This window comes from Drosophila arizonae, chromosome 2 (assembly GCF_054131065.1).
Source record: "Drosophila arizonae isolate 15081-1271.41 chromosome 2, UAZ_ARI_1.0, whole genome shotgun sequence".
Taxonomy (NCBI): Eukaryota; Metazoa; Arthropoda; class Insecta; order Diptera; family Drosophilidae; genus Drosophila; species Drosophila arizonae.
In genome coordinates, this window is record NC_142922.1 from 1,957,830 (window position 1) to 1,975,752 (window position 17,923).

Here is a 17,923-nt window from a genome sequence, read left to right on the forward strand (position 1 = left end):
GCTGTTGATAGCTGTGTCAAATGCGGCTGCATGTTTAATGCGCCTGCCAACGACATCGATGACATCGATGACAACGGCAATGCGCTCGTCTCTCGCAATGATAATGATGTTGTCTCATTGCTGTCGCTCATCATGTTAATGACAATTGCTCTAATGACAATGTTGCCTCGCCAGCTGCCACTCAGCGGGGGGGCGGGGTCGGCGGCTGCCTGTTTATGGTATTCATTATGCAACAAATCAACAATATATATATCAATGGATTATGAATCTGCCACAGCCTGCGCCGCAATTCCTAATTAATATGCAAATATGCACACATGTAAGTGCCACTCACACTCACACACACACACCCACACTGATATTGCAGGTGTGTTTGTCCTTTAAAGCTTAATTATTAATAGCTCTCAATGGCAGCGGCATTAGCATGCATGCAGCACCTCGGCAACTTTGCCGCAGTTGGCTTATTGTTGCGGCGAGCCATTGTCAGAAGCATAATTAAAAATGCGCCACGCAGCATCAATCAATATCAATCAGGGCATATTCGTCCGCCCAACAATGCAGCAATTCATCAATTCATCAGGCACATCTGCATTCTTTGAGATTCATATCTGATTCGATTGACGCCTTTATTAGCCACAAATATTGTGGCACTCACAAGTATTCCGAATTAATTAAAAATGAAATGCAAGACAAATGATAAACTCAATATAAATTAGATTTCTCATTGTGCTTCACAATTTGCATGCAAATTATCTAACTCTATATAGATGAGCCGAATATACTCTTTACAAATTTGCATAATGTAGAGTATTTGTTGCTAAGCCAATTTTCAAGCTGTGCATTCTCTTTGATCTATATACATACACACACACACACACACACAGCTCTTAGGCTGCTTTTCCTTTTAGTTAGGAATAAGCACAGATTATTTATTTTATTATAAATATTAATAATCTCTATATGCCTATTGACGGCTGCACAGACCAACAAAATTTAGCCAAAAGCATTTGGAATTTGATAGTCAAGAATACGAATATAAATTATGGAATATTCTATTCAGAGACATTCATATATAAATGCAATAAAAACATTTATGCCGAAGTCTTGATTTATAGGCAACCCTAAGGCATACTGCAGTCTCCCTTTTATTTTATATTATTCAATTTTCTTTTGACTCTTCTCATTCTGTATGCCAATGGAACTTCTGGAACCAGACCAAATATCTAAGCAGCCTTTTCAATCTTAAAACAGCTTTGAAAGGGGAAAAACAAAATTAAAAATTTTATATATGTCTTCTTTAAGAAACCTCCTGTTATTTCTTTATTTTACATACCTTAAACTCATATACAAAGGAAGGTTAATTAATTCTGATTCACCTCAGATGTGCCCGAAGAGAACTTAAGAACTTTTCGATGCGCCCTGTTTAGCTGCAAGGCAACAGAATACTATTCCCATCCCAACCCATACCTGCTGCCAAGGATTTGGGGCTGCGTTTTTGAAATGCAGACACACGCTGTGAGCTGTTGCAAGTTGTAAGCTGCAAGTTGCAAGTTGGAAGTTGCTCGGTGGAAGGGGCCTCGTTAGCGTGTGGCATGAACGAAGCGTTAAATTCTATACATTCAACTGGAGTCATAAAACAGGCAAACAATGTGAGAGAGAGAGAGAGAGAGTGAGGGGAGGAAGGCGGACTGGGGGCGTGGCAGCTAGTAAAAATTGCATGCGGAAATGCCATTCTCAAAGACTACAAATGCCATGTCCATCTGCAAATCGAGCCGGACGGCAGGCAACTTGTCGTTGTATAATGAAATGTGTCCAGCAGCACAAACAAAGGACGGCAACAGCAAAACAGAAAGAGGGAGAAAGAGAGAGAGACAGAGGCAGACAAAGAGAGAGGGAAAAGTAAATAAGTAGTTGGCGCTTTTACTGGGAAAGCGCGAAGTCAACTCTTTTGTGGCTACAGAAACAAAAAAAAAAATGGTGAAAAATTAAATAGCATAAAAACGTAATGCAACGCCCCCAAAATTCCTAGAACAACGGCCGGATGAAGGCAGGCGCTGGCTCTAGCCCCCTGGAGTGGGCAGTTCATAGAGCTTGGTCAGTCATTCGCTCAGCAATGTGAGGCGAACCGAGGCTGTATAATTTTAAGCATTGACATTTGCGGTCTCCAGTCATTATATAGCCCACTCTCTCTTTCTCTCTCGCTCTCGCTCTCGCTCTCTAGCCCTCTCTCTTCCTCACTCACTGTGATGGCATTTTTTTTACATGCTCAGCTTGGCATTTTTTGCGTCTTCTTCTTGTTGGCATTCTCTCCCTTCACACTTCCGCTTTGGCAACTTCCGCAATTTTACTTTGAATTATAGCCAAGCGCATTAATTTAAATGTCGGCAAAGGCGAACAGCACAAAAAATATAAATACTTCTCCATAAAAAAAGAAAAAAATATAAAAAGAAAGAATTGGCCAGCAGCGTAAATATTCATACATACACATGCATATGTATATATATATAATCTTATGTGTGTATGTTAACATATCCAGACAAGCATATTTCTGTTGCTTTATAATACCCTTTTAGAGGGTATTATAATTCTCTTTGACGAAATGTGCCGCAGATTAAAATAAAAAAAATAATAAAATAGACGCATTTTGAGCATGCTATAGAGTGCAGATGTGTGAAATGTTTCAGATGTCTCTGGGTTCTTACGCTAGTTTTTTTTTTTTTTTCATTAGGTTTGGCATATCCATGTGTCATTGTGAATGGGTTTTTTTTCCAATGTAGAAGTTTTTAAAATTTAATATATTTTAATTTAAAAAAAAGCATTTAATTTCCTTTTAGTTTGCTAAAAAGTGCCAAAAAAAATTTATAAAGTATTTTTAAATATATTTAAGGTATTGCCAAAGACAAGTTTTGGTAAGCTCTGCTTGAGCTTGGCTAAGAATTCAGTCATGTCCTGACGATATGGATACGTTCGCATATGGGAAAGAGAGAAAAGGGAGTCAGAAACATAGGCAGGCGCATAGAAAGAGGCAAATATTAGGGCAGAGACGTAGACTATATAAACTATAGACAATTGATAATAGACTATAAACTACAGACAATATATAAACAGTAGACATGATAATAGATTATAGACCATCGAACATACTAGAGACTACATATTGAAGATAGAAGGTACAAGGAATTAAAAATGAAAGAAAAATACTTAGATATACAGATGACTGACAGGCGATAGATAGACCAACAGACAGAAAAATGAGCAAATAGGCAGAACTACAATATGAGAGCTTGTAGAACATAGAAAGATATACGATAAGTGATAGACGAAATGTGACAAGTGCGAGAGAATACCGTTAGACCACATGACATATAGATAGACATAGATGACTGACAGATGTCAGATGACAGACAGACAGAATAGCTTCTGCTTACAATTTTCATAAGACACTTAGCTGCACTTGTATTTGCAACAAAATTATCTTCGATTATATGAAATTGAGCTTACCTAGTGAAGCCCTATGTCTATGCTTTCATATCTAATTCCAACTTCAGCTGCAGTCAATACTCTCTTTAGGCAACAGTTGTATTTGATATTTAGTCAAACTAATTTTTAGTTATGCATACATGAGATTACAATATTTACTGGGTTTATGTGCTTTAATATCTATAATGTTTCATATCTGAGCACTGCTTCAACTCTTGAACTTCAATCAACATTCGTCTGCAGAATATTCTCTTTAATCTACTGCCAAAAATGCAGCAAATCGAATATATTTCCCAGCTAAAGAGTATTTCTACTTTCACATTTCCACAGAATTTGACAAGTGTTATTTTTTCGCTCGCTCTCTGTCTGCCTCATTTCTCTTTCTCTGCTTTCTCTATTTTTGGCACTGTCACTTTTTTGTGGGTATTGTGTGTGAAGAGGTGCATGCGTTGCATGTTTGATTAAAATTATGCTTTGTGCGGCACTTCAATTTGCCTTTTGCAGACTTTTAATTAATGTGCTGGCAGCTGTCGTTGTTGTTGTTGTTGTCAGTTTTCCATGTCGTCGGTCGCCCGAACAAAAGCAAAATTGAGATACAATTGCTGCGGCGCTTGAAGATTAACGCTACATATAAGACAGATGCCCCAAAAAGTATGCTACGCTCTAGAATATTTTTCAATTTTGCGGCTTTGCTTCGATTGTTCAGCTGGCAACACAGTGCTGCAAATTAGTATATGCACGCGTGGGCGTGTATACATATACATATATATATATATATATATATATATATTTATATATATATTAATGGGTTTTGTGGTAAATTGTGCTGTTTTATGTCCAAGTGAGCGCCAGCGCGTAAATGAAAATTTATGCGGCAAATTTAATTAAAACATACCTCAGGCTGTGTTTCGCCATGCACGATGCAGACCAGCATCGCCTCGTGCCCCTCGCCCGAGAAGACAACGGGGCGCTCCACGGAGATTTCTGGCGGATCTGCAAATATATGTAAATATATCTGTTTATATATATGTATGTGTGTTTATTTATTGTAAGAAAATTAGTAAACAACATGAACGAAAAACAAAGCGAAATAAAAATAGAAATCGCCATGAGGGCGCTTGGGGCGTGGCTTCGTATAATTAGCTGCCTGGCTCGCATTGCTCCAATGACCTTTGCCATTCGCCTTTCAGCACAAATTGCATATAAATTTTTAAGCAAGTGTCAGTCGGAGCGAGGCACTTCCATAATTGGCAACTCGGCCACGCCCCTCGCCTCCTGTCTCTCGTCTCTCGTCTCTGGCCAATAACCATTTGAAATCAGTTCACAAATAAATTGAAGTGTCTAGCGATTGGAGCTGAAATTAATTTGTTGTGTAGCGGCGCTTGTGGCGGCCGTGAGTGTGTGTGTGTATGTGCATGTGTGTGTGATACTTACAAAGGACGTGCAGGACGACCTGGCTGGATGCGGGCTGGCCAACGCCATTGTTTGCGGTGCATATGTAGACGCCGCCCTTATGACGATCCACATTCTCGATGGACAGGACGTGCGAGTGAAGCTTCTCCTCGCCTGCAAAAAAAGGTCGATAAAGAAATGCGCACATCGATGTGAAATGACACGAGGCAATTACAAGGATCCAGGGACCAATGGACCACAGACCAGAGGCCAGCCAGCCGCCACACACAGCACACAGAGAGACACTTCAGCTGTCTCCTGACTTTTCATTTTTATGGAAATTGTTCAAGTTCTTTATATTCATTTACTTTTGCACTTTTTTTTGTTTTTTGTTTTTGTTCCTCTGTTAAACTTGATGCTATTAATTTGCGCCGTTGTCCTGGCTGGCTGGCTGGCTGGTTGGTTGGCTGGGATCCTTTTGGCCTACTTATGCAAAAATCTTACCATTGGGCAAAATATTATTCTTGCGGCTCCAAGTCACATTTGGCGTTGGATTACCAGAGGCCGAGCACTCAATGCGCACTGATGAACCTTTTTTGACTTGCAAATGTCCGCCGGTGCTAATGTGATGAATCCTCGGTGGCACTGCACACAGACCAAAATAAACAGAAACAGAAGCAGAAAAATAGAAAGTAGAAAGTGGAAAGTGGAAAGCAGAGAAAAACACATTAGAAATGGGCAGTTGTATCTGGTTGGCTGTTGTTTCGCTTTTGTGTGGGGATGGAAAACAATGAGTGCCCAGCGTCCAGCTGTATGGCAAATGTATGCAAAGCCCAGCTGCCCTGGCCAAGGATCAAGGACCAAAAACGGACGCCAAACAATTTGAATAAATATGCGCACAAATGCAAATTGAATGAGTGCAAAATGGCGGTTACGCATGTGGAGCTAGTCCACCCCCACCCTCCCACACACACACACACACACAAATGTGAATGAGCATGAGAATAAGACGGAGATATAGCCAGCTGCCAATTGTTGGCTTTGGCCTGCACAGCTCTGGGGCCATTTTATTTAATTTGAGCCTCGAATTTATTTATATTTTTGTGGCCAAATTATTTTACAGCTGTTTTCACAGAAAAAGGAAAAAAAAAAACAACAAGAAAACACAAAAAAATAAACTAAAAATTACGACTATGTCTGCTTTGGTCTGCTGTCGCATTCAAGGACATTCGACAAGTGCCACGTCCCCCTTGGCCTTTAGGCATACAAATATATTTATATACACTGGGCAACTGGGAGTCACAGTTAAGCCTGGCTTATGCATGAAGTTTATTTGATTTTCAGCTTTTGATGCGTTTTGGCTAAAATACCCTATAAAAATTCGAGAAAGCAAGTGGGCTATGATCGACTTGAATATGACAGGCAAAATTATTTTTGATGAAATTTATTTATTACGGAGTAAGACACATGAATATAATACAAATATATTAATATATTTATATTAATTTAATTATTTTTATTTTATTTTTATTATTGGGAAGCCATAGTCACTACTATACAGGGTAGCTGCTAGTCGAAACTACACAAATGACTTCTTCCACCTGTCGACAATTCGCTTATGTGAGCTATAATATTCGCTGAACAATTTCAAGCCATTACAGGGTATTATTTAGTCACACACGCATGCATAATTTATTTGGAAAATACATTTTCTCCCGGAATTATATTACACATGTCTGAATTAAGAGTGGGGTAGCTGCAATTCCGACAGAATTCAGTGACAAAATGCATTTGATTGATGCAATTTGTGGCTGAAATAGTATCGAATTTGCAAAATATAACAGAGAGCGATGCGATGCAATGAGATTTATTGTTGGCAAAAAAAAAGGAAAAAAAAAACAGAAAAACAAATAGAAATATGCGGGAGACAAAGCGGACTATATTTGCATTTGAAAGAAAATTACAATTGATCACAAAGAGAGCTATATAGAGAGGTACACATACATATATTTGTACGTATATGTAGATATGTCTATGATGTGCTGGCAAATCTGCATGCGACTCTAATAAATCATGGCACTGTGGCGCACAGCCAAAACTAAACCACAAAAAAGAAACGAAAAGAACGAGGACGAGAAGGAGAAGAAAATGCAAAAATATAGAAAAGGACATGCTCTGGGACCGAGAGCTCGCAATGAAGTCGTCTTCTGTTTGCTCAGCAAGGGATGCGCTGCCTAACTTTGGCTCTGCCTGTATCTATATCTCTATCTGCACTCGTATCTGTATCTATAACTATGTATATGTATATGTATGTGGCCCCTGGCTGCTGCCTGGCTCTCTTCGCATCTCTTTCTCTCCGTCTCTCTGCCTAGATATATATATTTTCAATAATTTCACGCTTTGGTGAGACTTTATGCCCGACAGCCGTCAGCGCATATTGAATTCAATAAATACGAGCACTCGCTTGAGTACCCGGCTACCATGGTCATAACTGTAAGGCAGTTGACGACTTATAGAGCAGTTCATTTTCAGTGTGTGTGCGTGTGAGTGTGTGTGTGGCATGTAATACGTGGATTGCGGCATGTAATGTCATGCAGATGACGACTAATGCGATGCCAATCGCCGTCCCACTCTATGTCAGCTGCCGAGGCTTGCGGCTGCCTGCCTTTGGAACTGGAACTGGAGCTGGAACTGGTAATGGGCGAGCTGAAAATGGGCATGGCGGAGGCATTGGAACAGAGACTGGGGCTAGCAGTCCACAATTTTAATAAGCGAGCTCTTTCATGGCAAACGATGCCGCAGTAGCCACAATATCCGCAGCAGCAGCAGCAGCAACGACGGCGACGGCGACGGCGACGTCGACGGCGGCAGCTTTTGAAGGAACTTGCGGCCATTTACAAGCTCACCGATACATGCTTACACACTTATATCACGCATATATATAATAATCATATATATGTATACATGCATAGATTTGTTTGCTATACACACAGCGAAAATCAAAGAGTGATTTGAGCTTTATTAAATTTTTGTTTAAAGTTGAGATAAGCTGATATATCTTTACTATATGAAATAATTAATAGATTTCAGCAACTAAAATGTGTTTCATAAAATGAATATGCTTGAGACAGCTATAAACTCATGAAATAAATATGCTTGAGAGACTAGCTAGCTATAAACTCAAATAGAGTCGTAATGCATTGAAATTTGTATCATAGAAATTTGTTGATTGTAATTAAAGCCAGAGCAATAGGAAGATTTCCGAGATAGGGAGATGTCCGTTGAGAAATTATGTGTGATACATATATATATATATATATATATTAATAAAGCATAAATTTAGATGAGTTTGGTATAGTGGAGTCCGGTTATAAGGATGCTTAAGGATCGTCGGTATAGCCGGAAGACGTTTTAAGCATTTAAGTTTACTTATATAAGTTCGCCTGGGGACCAGAATATACTTCGCAATAGCCGTACGAATGCTATAAACGGAGTCTTTATAGCCGGACTCTACTGTATTCTGCTAATTCTAATTCGAGTTGTCCACATGATTAACTTTTTATATTTCAGCAAATATTTTTGAGTTTCCCTCAACTGATTTAAAGCAACACAGTTAGTTCAGCTTTGAATTTGAAGGAATTTCTTTATTTTGCTGATTTGCAATACAGAAATTTATAGATTGATTTTTGTTATAGACAAATGAATAAAATGAAATTCCTTAAAGTTCTTTCTACCATAGAAATGCTTCTCGCTTCAATTTAAAGTATGTAAAATATATACAAATTGATTTCAAGTAAATTCTGAAATTATTGCCAAGTTTGTATCCACTTGATGGATACTCTCCAGCATTGATTTCGAATACCCAGGAAATTGGAGAGCCTAACAAGCTGTTCTCGGAAATATAACGAGCTCAAGCTCTGAAATATCAAGTTACAATTAATGCCTAACGTGAAATAAGGATATATGAGATGAAATACTTAGACAAAGCGAAAGCTCATTAGGCGAGCTTGAGTTTTTTCTACATTTCCTTGGCTCTGTGAATAATTGCAATTTAATTTTAAGCGAATTTGAATTTCACTCCACTATTTCTTGCAGTGTATTTTGTATTGATTTTATGCCTTATTTCGCCGAGCTGCAGCAACTTCAGCTTTTAGGTTTTTGCGGCTTGCAAAACTTGCATAGTTCGTTCGATTGGGACTGGGCGCATGCAACAAGCCAAGTTTTTACAGGAGGCGTGGCAGTGTAAGAGGAGGCGAGTTTGCTTAGCCATCTGCTAAGTAATTTAAATCCGTAGTTGGCTGGCAAAGTTGAGTGCTAAAACTTAAACGGCATCCCAAGTGCTTGTGAAGTGTATTTGGCTTCGCATTTTAATTGTTGGTATGCTGGGCGCATCCTGCCACATCCTGCCACATCCCGGCATATCTCTTTTGGCATATCCTTGCAATTTGCTTGCCCATTGTGTTGGTAATTTGTCTCAAGTATCCAAGGCAACTTGGGCCAACTACCTACGACTCTTGTTTATTGTGCATATTGTGTGGCAGCTCTCTCCCCTTCCTCTCTGCTCTCCCTCCCTTTCTGCTTCCCTTTGTCTTGTCTCTATTGTTATAGTATTGCACGATTATTATTACTATTATTATTATTTCTGTGGCTGTTGTTATTCATGCTGCTGCTGCTGCTGCTGCTACTGCTGCACATAATTAAATCCTACCCAACCCAGCTGGGGCTGCTCTCTCTCTCTCTCTCTCTCTCTCTCTCCCTCTCTCTCACTCGTGTGTGAATTTGCGCATAATTGTTTTTGCATATTGGCCTTATAATTTACAATTGTATGGTTTTTATTTTCCAGCTATTACCAGTCAACCAGCCAGTCAGCCAGTCAGCCAACCAGCTAGCTAATGGTAATTAGGCTTTCCAATCGATTGGGCCGCCGATCGGGCTGCTAATTAGGCGCATGTCACTGACTTTAAGCTGCTTACATACGTCCAGCGCTGTCAGCCATATGAATTGAGGTAGCATTCGCAGGAGGATGACGTCACGGGGCAGCTACATCAATATATTACATCGATGACAACAATAAAGTTGAGTAGATGACGAGCTGCATGAATGACCGCAATAGCTGCCCACATGCCAACCGCATAACTTAATGTTCTGCGGCACGTTTGCGGTTGAGCGCCAGGTGGGCGTGGGGCGTGGAGCATGGGGCGTGGCGCAGTCGAGCTAATGGACATTTGGCTGACAGATGTCAAATTGGTTTTATTACACGCAATCCGTAATTGAAATAATGTCAACAGCAAACGCACATTAAACTCAAAAAGTCGACAGCTTAAAGCCGCAGCTGATGCAACTGATTTCAGCGAATTGCAACGCATTCGAACAGCACACAAAGGCGTTAATAGCTCGATGCAATTGGCTGTGAGAGCAAGCAGAGTTAATAGTCGAGAGCTTGCATTGACACGCGCTTGATACAAAGTGGGAGCTGTAGCTGAAGCTAAGCGCACTTAAGCTAAGCCCACAATCTCTTCCAATCTCTTCATGTGCTCTAGGTATGCCACAAAGTAATTGGAGTAACAAGACTTTGTAATGCAACCATAGACGATCGGTCTTACCTACAATTTACCCGGAGAGAAGAAGCTGCGAAGTGCTTATTCAACTGCAGACATTGAACTGCAGAGACTCTGCATCAATTGCATTATAATTCGTTCTCTGTATCTCTCTCTCTCTCTCTCTCTTTTTATATCTCTGTATTTATTCAGCCATGCCAGATTTGATTGCGATTATTGGCTTTAAAATAAACTTGACTAATTATCATTAGATTTACTCAAGCTAGTTTTAATGCCAATAATCCATTGAAAATGTATTAGTCTCAAACGATATGACAATCGTTTTACTGAATCCCAATCATGTAAACTTCTAAAACTTTTTTAATTCCAAACTGACTTTCATTATTTAAATTATTTTCAACATGCTCCTCATGCTTCGTTTTCTCTGTATAGATTTGGCATTTACATAAGTCAATAATCGTGGAACCACCCGGACATCATTCTTAGAGAAAACAAGTGAAGAATGCTCGACTGGGAGATACCTGTACGGAGCTGCTATGCCAATCATTCTAGGCTTCGTAATATAGGAGATTAATAAGTGATTAGAGGCAACAGCAATACGGCTAACTATGAATAGATATACACCTATTGAAAATTAACCATATCGATGGCTAAGAGGTTGTCGATAGTTGAGTCGGATAAATAAAATCGAGAGCGTAAAAAGTTCACAATCAAAATTGTGAAAATATTATAATTAAATAACCAAATAAAACCTGCTATAATAAATATAAGTAAAGCAAGATATCCATTGGCCCTTAATCTACATTTTAACAAAACTATTTCCATTTACAATAAGTTTCTGGTCAGTCAGTTCTTGATTTATTAACGAATAGACTTTGTCTTTAATCAATCAGCTCCTTTTTTTAGCTCCGTCTATTAGGCTCTGCTGCTTTCTGCGTATTCCAACATAGATAATGTAATGAATAAGTAATTTAAATAGCATCAACTTCGTCATCTTCCACAATTTGTGATTGTGCCGCAACACACGTGCAACAGCAGCAGCAGGAGCAGCAGGAGCCGCATGTGGTAAATGAATGTGTTCCAGGCCAGAAATATATTCGGGATATGTTTTTGTGTGTTTTTCTGCTCGTTTTGCTGTTTTCGGCTGTATTAAAAGATTTGTCAACTGGCAAAGTTTGCAGTCTTGGGGCAGTGGGGCAGTGGGGCAGCTATGGTTAGTGAGGTCCGGTTGCCTCATAGAGAGAATGGCCAGGCCTGGGCCATTCTCTTTGGCTAATGTCTTTGTAAGTGCGCTGATGTTGACGCCGCTGTTGCCGTCGCTGCTGGCGGCGCTGCTGGCGTCGCTGTCGGGCAGTCAGGACAAGTGCAAAAGTTTGGCAGGCGCACATTATTTTTTCATCTTTAGTGCGGAGGCCAAGCCGAAAGTAATTTACGCTCGTAAAAGCTGGCGAGCCAAAATGCCAGAGCGAGGCAAACTTTATGAAATTTATATTCGCGCACATATTGAGGGCGGGGCGGGGGCTGGCCTTCACTGGGCTGGTGCTCCTGGTTTTTAGGGGTGTCTGCTGCTGCTGCTGCTGCTGCTGAGCCTATAAAAACTTCGCCAGGGCATTATTTTTGCTTGTTTCTCCTTTGACAACAATGCGGCAATTGGTAGTGGGGCAGTTCCTTTTGAGAACGGGAGGCGCTGGGAGGGAGAGACGGGAGACGGTAGACGGGGATCACAATTTACGTGCGCTGCCAAAGTTCAATAAACGAAATATTTCTGGCCATGATCATTATTTGGCAAACGGAGCGCATAATAAACACATAAAATAAACAAAACTTTTCAATAATCGACTTTTTTTGCGGCTCGTCGGGCAAGCAGCTCTTGGTGCTTGTTTAATGTTTGTTTGTGGCGATGCTATGTCAGGACAGGCCAGGACAGGCAGGCAGCGCCAGGATCAGCGCCAGGACCAAGTTTCAATGACAAATGAAAAAAGTTGGCTGCGGCGATTCTTTTTTTTGGTTCCTCGGTTCAAATAAATACGCATTTTTTATAGGCCAGCAAAATTGGAGTATAATGTTCTCTCTGCTTGTTTTTTAAAGGACATCTTTAAGGACAACTGCAGCCAGGCAACTACGAACTACTCGCTGGCAGCGAGTCCTGCCGAATCGTGGCTCTACACTTTGGAGATTTTGGGAATTGTATCGCAATTTGCATGCGCCGCACACACGCCCAAAAGTTGCCAAAAGTGTTAACACTGCCAGCTGTGCGTTGGCGTGTGGGTGCGTGGGGGCGTGGGGGCGTGGCCAAGCGTATGCAAATAAAAAGGCAACATTGTAATTGTATGGAGCCCAAATATATGCAAATTATTCATCATTGCTGATTAGAAGACGCAGCAAAGAGCAGCCGCAGCAAGGACCAGGAACTAGACAAAGCCAAAAGACGGCCAGACAGACAGACAGACAGAGAGCGACTGGAACTGAGCGAAATTGTTAGACAGAATGCGTAGTTGGGCCAGGAAGTAGTTAAGAGCCTTGGGGAGCGGCTGCTTGGGGCGAATTTGCATCCGCTGCCCGAAAAAGGGAATCTGTTGAAACTGCAGCGGAATGGGAGCAAATGGCAGATTAGTTTTGATTTTCCCTCTTTTTTGCTTTTGGCCTGTCTATTGAATCTGTGGCCATAAAGCCGCCAAATTGCAGCTCAGCTACTTAGCATATTTGAGTGGGCCAGGCGCAGGATCTAAGGATATGTTAATTTGAGCCACACACCCACACACCCACACACACACCCGCTGAGTAGAGGTGTCCAAATGATGTGCACAATGGACCCAAGTGATTTGTGAGCCGCATAAATTTGGCCATAAAAATATAAAACTATCCCAAAAATTCAAAAACTGCCCCTCTGTCTCTTGCCCTCTCTTTCGCTGTGGCCCTCTCTATCGCTCGGCTGCTTTGCATAACAATAACAAAGGCAGAGCCTTAAAATATGAGCTGCAAAAATGTGGGTTGATTGGCTTTTTTTTCGGGGCCCATTCCACTTACCCAATATCTCGACGGTGTGCGTAATTTCGCGTGGCTCCATCGTTGCAATTTGGCAAATGTAATCGCCGGCGTCCTGTGGCACGGCGTCCCGGATCTGGAGATTGAAGCCGCTGACGAGGCGAACGCGCGGATCGGGCGTCACTTTAACAGATCCAGCCGTCAGGATGGCAATCCCACGCTTCCAGGCAACCACATACGGCTCTGCAATACAAAGAAATCAGTTTCGATTGTGCATAATAATCGCATCTGACGACTTAATTGGTAAATGCGGCGGGGCAATCACTTAAATTAAGTTGAAAAGATTGAATCACGCACACACACACATACACATACACACACATGCAGAAGCACAATTTCGCTGTATAAATTGAAAAGTCAGAATTCAAATGACTCAATTACAAGGCATTTGAAAAGATCTAAAAGGCTAGAAATTCAATTTGGCATGGACTCGCGCACAGCGCGCACATCAGACACAACAACAACAACAACAGCAACAACAACCACCCACACACACACACAGGCTCTCTTTATCTGTGTGTGGGTGTGCGGCGACACATACACTCGGTAACACCCACTTGATATCCGCTAATGTGCGGCATTTGCAATCATATGCCAGGCACTCGATATGCCAAAAGCGACAAAGGGGAAGGGCGCAAGGGGCATGAAAAGCGGCTTTCAGCAGTCAGCCAGCCCCTGGCAGGAAGAGACAGCACGGAAGAGCTCCGAGACGGACGGACAGACAGAGAGACAGACAGGCAGGCGGAAGGACGGACGGACGGACAGACAGACACCCGAGCGCATTCATCGAACTCATTAATTGTGATTCCTTTTTATACCCTGTGCCCATTTAACGTGGCTAAAAAACGCATGCTCAGGCTAGAGACTTTTCTGAGTGTGAGCAGAAAGCATAAACAGAATATACATATTTATATGCGAGTTTATATAATATGTTTATATATTTATAAGACTTGATATTTATAGAAATTTGTAGTGCTAAGGCTTTATATGACATAGCTTTGGCATTGAATGGCTAAAATGATATGCCATAATTGGCCAAATTTATCAGTTTATTTGCAGAATGCCAAAAATGGCTAGTTTTTAGAGCTACATATAGCATATTAAAGACTTTTATGAGTGGGGAAGAATATCAGGGAATAAGAGTACAAGAGTTTGGCTATGTTAATCGTTCTGCTAATCGATAAAATTCACATTGCTTATAACTATATCATTGTATAAATAAATGATCTATAAATACTTTAAGCGAGCATTATCCTTTTCAATATTCTTAATAATTTACCTTTGATTTATCAAAGTTTTGGAGTATTTTTGTTGAAAAAAGCTTTACATTGCATAAAATCGATAAATATCGAATTCTTCCATTGATTTTAATTCCTGAACTGATTCAATTTTAAGCTACATACATTTTTTTTATTTTATCTATTCACAAGATGTATGAGAGAATATATAATATATTGCATATTATATATATATATATAATATATTGCATAAAAATATATATATATTGCATAAAATCATATAATAAAATAAAAAATAAATAATTAACAATTTCCGTAAATATTTAAGAAAATGTTAGATATTGTTTAAAATATAAAAAAGGTTTTAAAATGTTAAGTCTGAATTACAAGCAATTGTCTAGTTAATAATAAAGGCTACCCTTTATATGATTTTTACAGCATAACTGCTAGTCGATCAAGTGTGCCTAGAGCAGGTCGGACTTGTTGAAATTTATGTATTTTCTGTGTTTTGTGTCTGTGCGCGCCTCGTCAAGCATCACGTGCCACTGCAGCATGGTTTCACTCTGTGTGTGTGTGTGCGTGCGTGTGTGTGTGACAGGGAGGCTCGTATATTGAAATTGAAATTGAAGTTGTCCGGATTTGCTACTAATGATGTATGACTTCCGCGAATGGTGCTCATTAAAAATTAAAACAACAATTTCGATATGCGGGTATCGAGTATTTTAGTCAAGAGCAAAAACCGTGCTGAAAATGAAGGCGAAATAGCGCTCATTATTGATGGCCTATGCCAGTGCAAAGATGGTGCGAGACAGAGACAGACAGGGAGAGGTAGATGTTGAGAGAAATTGATTTCAGTACACACACAAGCCTCTCTCTCTCTCTCTCTATCTCTCGCTCCCTCTCTTTCTCGTGAGCAAACACTCGCTGAAACTTAGTGGTAATAAAATGCTTATGAAGTCATTTACATGCGCATTCAAAAAGCGTATTTATTTGCAATGAGTTCAACAACATCAACACGCCAAGCAACAGTGAAAGGCTGTGGCAGACGACGCAGCAGGCAAAGCAGAGAGTGTGATATGCAACACACACACACAGACATACATACAACACATACAATCAAAATCGCATTCACATTCGCCAAGGCATATAAATAAACTAGCGCCACCTGCTGGCCTTAGCGTGCACTACGAAGCGTAGCCGAGAACCAAAGCAACGGAAAACATAATTCGTGGTCTGTGTGTGAGTGTGCATGACTCGCTGTGTGTGTGTGTGCAAGCAAGTTATGTGTAGCTTGGCTTCTTTTGGTCTGCGAGTTACTTAAAGGCAGCCAGAAAATGGCAGCCAGCCCGAATTTTGGTCTCTCGAATGCAGCTGCAGCATTCCAAACTTTATATATAAGCTCATATTAAAATCATTGTCTATTCAAATTCAAATTGTGTAAAATTGTTTAACCAACTTGGTTTTTGCCGGAATAGAGATGGCAAGAAGTCAATGCATTATGCATTTACTTATCTTGAGTAAATATTTGTGCTATGGAAACACATTATTATAACTAAAATATTTTGGTTTGTTAAAATTGCAATTAAGCAGTTTAAATTAAAATTATTGATTTAATTATCATTGCTTAACAGTTAAAAATTAATAATTTAATAATCGATATTTAATGGTTTACATTAAAGTTATGCATTTAATTAGTATTATTTAATTATTTATTTGAAATGAATAATAATAATTATTATTACTTTATTTATTATTTATATTTTATTTTATTTTTATTTATTATTTATTATTTATTGCTACAAAATAAAGCTAATATCAAATTTTCAGTTTACATACTAAAAAGATATCTCAAGTTATTTGAGTTCGTTTCACTAGAACTGCAGTCCATATATCTATTACCTCAGCCAACATAACGATAACTAATCGATATTTATCTATTAAAATTGAGTTCACTTAACCATATTCTCAAGTGGAGCAACCCACATATTTATTTGGTTCAAGTGAAAACCTCAAATGATGATACAACATTAAGCTCGTAGCCACAGAGTCTGAAAACTTGAGGCGTGGCAACGTTTAGAAAGTATTTATATTATAATAGCTAACCACATGAAACCACATGAAAATGATGCGCTTGGCTAAAAGATTTCTGACTCAGAGCAGGAAATTAATAAGGCTTAGGCGAGGGGGGGATGGGGAGATGGGGAGGAGACGAGCAGCAGCAGCACCGGCTGAGGTTTTCGTTGGTGTTGCTAAAGGTATTCCCTATGTGCTGGCTGCAGTTGCGTTTAAAGTGTGGCCATCCACTTGAACAATGCAACATGCAACACAAATAATTCACAAGATCATATAAATGGTTGCAGTGTGTGTACGTGTGTGTGCGCGTGTGTGTGTCTGTGTGTGATTGCGCTGTAACTAAATAAATTGTTAACTAAAATAACAACAATCTAACAAAAACAAGCAAAACACAAAACGCCTCAATTTCCGGTTTAGTTCTAAACTAAATAGAAACACGCTCACACACACACACAGACACAGACTCAAGCACACGCACACACGTGCAGTGAGGCTATCTGTTAGGGCGGAAACAGAGTAAAAGCATTTCGGCTTTTGTATGTCAGCTTCACATGAACATTGCCTTGCGTTTAGCCTCCTGCTGGAACTGGACAAATTGTTGGCCATGGCCAGCCACATGTTGTGCCTGTGTCTGTGTGTGTGTGCCTTATTTAGAGCCCGAGCTAAATTTTAGTTTTCTACACTTCAGACCAAGGCAGACAGACAGATGGACAGACAGACAGAGAGACAGAGAGGCTCGCACACAGAGGCTATTCAAATATGGCCGACATTCGCTTTTGTTGTCGAGCTCTGTTTGTTTGCACTGGCCGCACGGTGCGTATGCGCAATTTGCCGTTAAGCCAAGGCATGCCACTTGCAACAAGGAGCTGCTGGCCGTTAGACCGTTAGACCGACCGACATGTTGTTTGCCAGAGCGCAATTTATTGCATGTCGGAAAGGCCAATATTATAAGATGATGACCCCCGAAGATAAACGATGTTGCGGCTAAGCCCAAACACACACACATACACATACACACAGGCAAGTGGGCGTTGGGCGTGGCCGGGCCAGCTGCCTCCATATGGCATTATTCTGCAACTTCTTGCACAACTTTTCACGCTCTCTCACTCTATCACTCGCTCTGAGCATGTGTGTGTG

The 17,923-nt window shown here is 40.3% G+C and overlaps 1 protein-coding gene across 2 annotated transcripts in view; it reads right to left on the reverse strand.

Annotated features, from left to right (window-relative positions):
* LOC108608984 (lachesin) overlaps positions 1 to 17,923 on the reverse strand; it is a 184,671-nt gene that overhangs the window by 24,013 nt on the left and 142,735 nt on the right. For both annotated transcript variants that reach the window (XM_089461692.1, XM_089461695.1), the window contains 4 exons: positions 13,458 to 13,658; positions 5,377 to 5,517; positions 4,915 to 5,046; positions 4,376 to 4,473 (listed from right to left, as the gene is read on the reverse strand). In XM_089461692.1, coding sequence (XP_089317818.1) covers positions 4,376 to 4,473; positions 4,915 to 5,046; positions 5,377 to 5,517; positions 13,458 to 13,658 — 572 coding nt within the window. The remainder of the gene's footprint in view (positions 1 to 4,375; positions 4,474 to 4,914; positions 5,047 to 5,376; positions 5,518 to 13,457; positions 13,659 to 17,923) is intronic.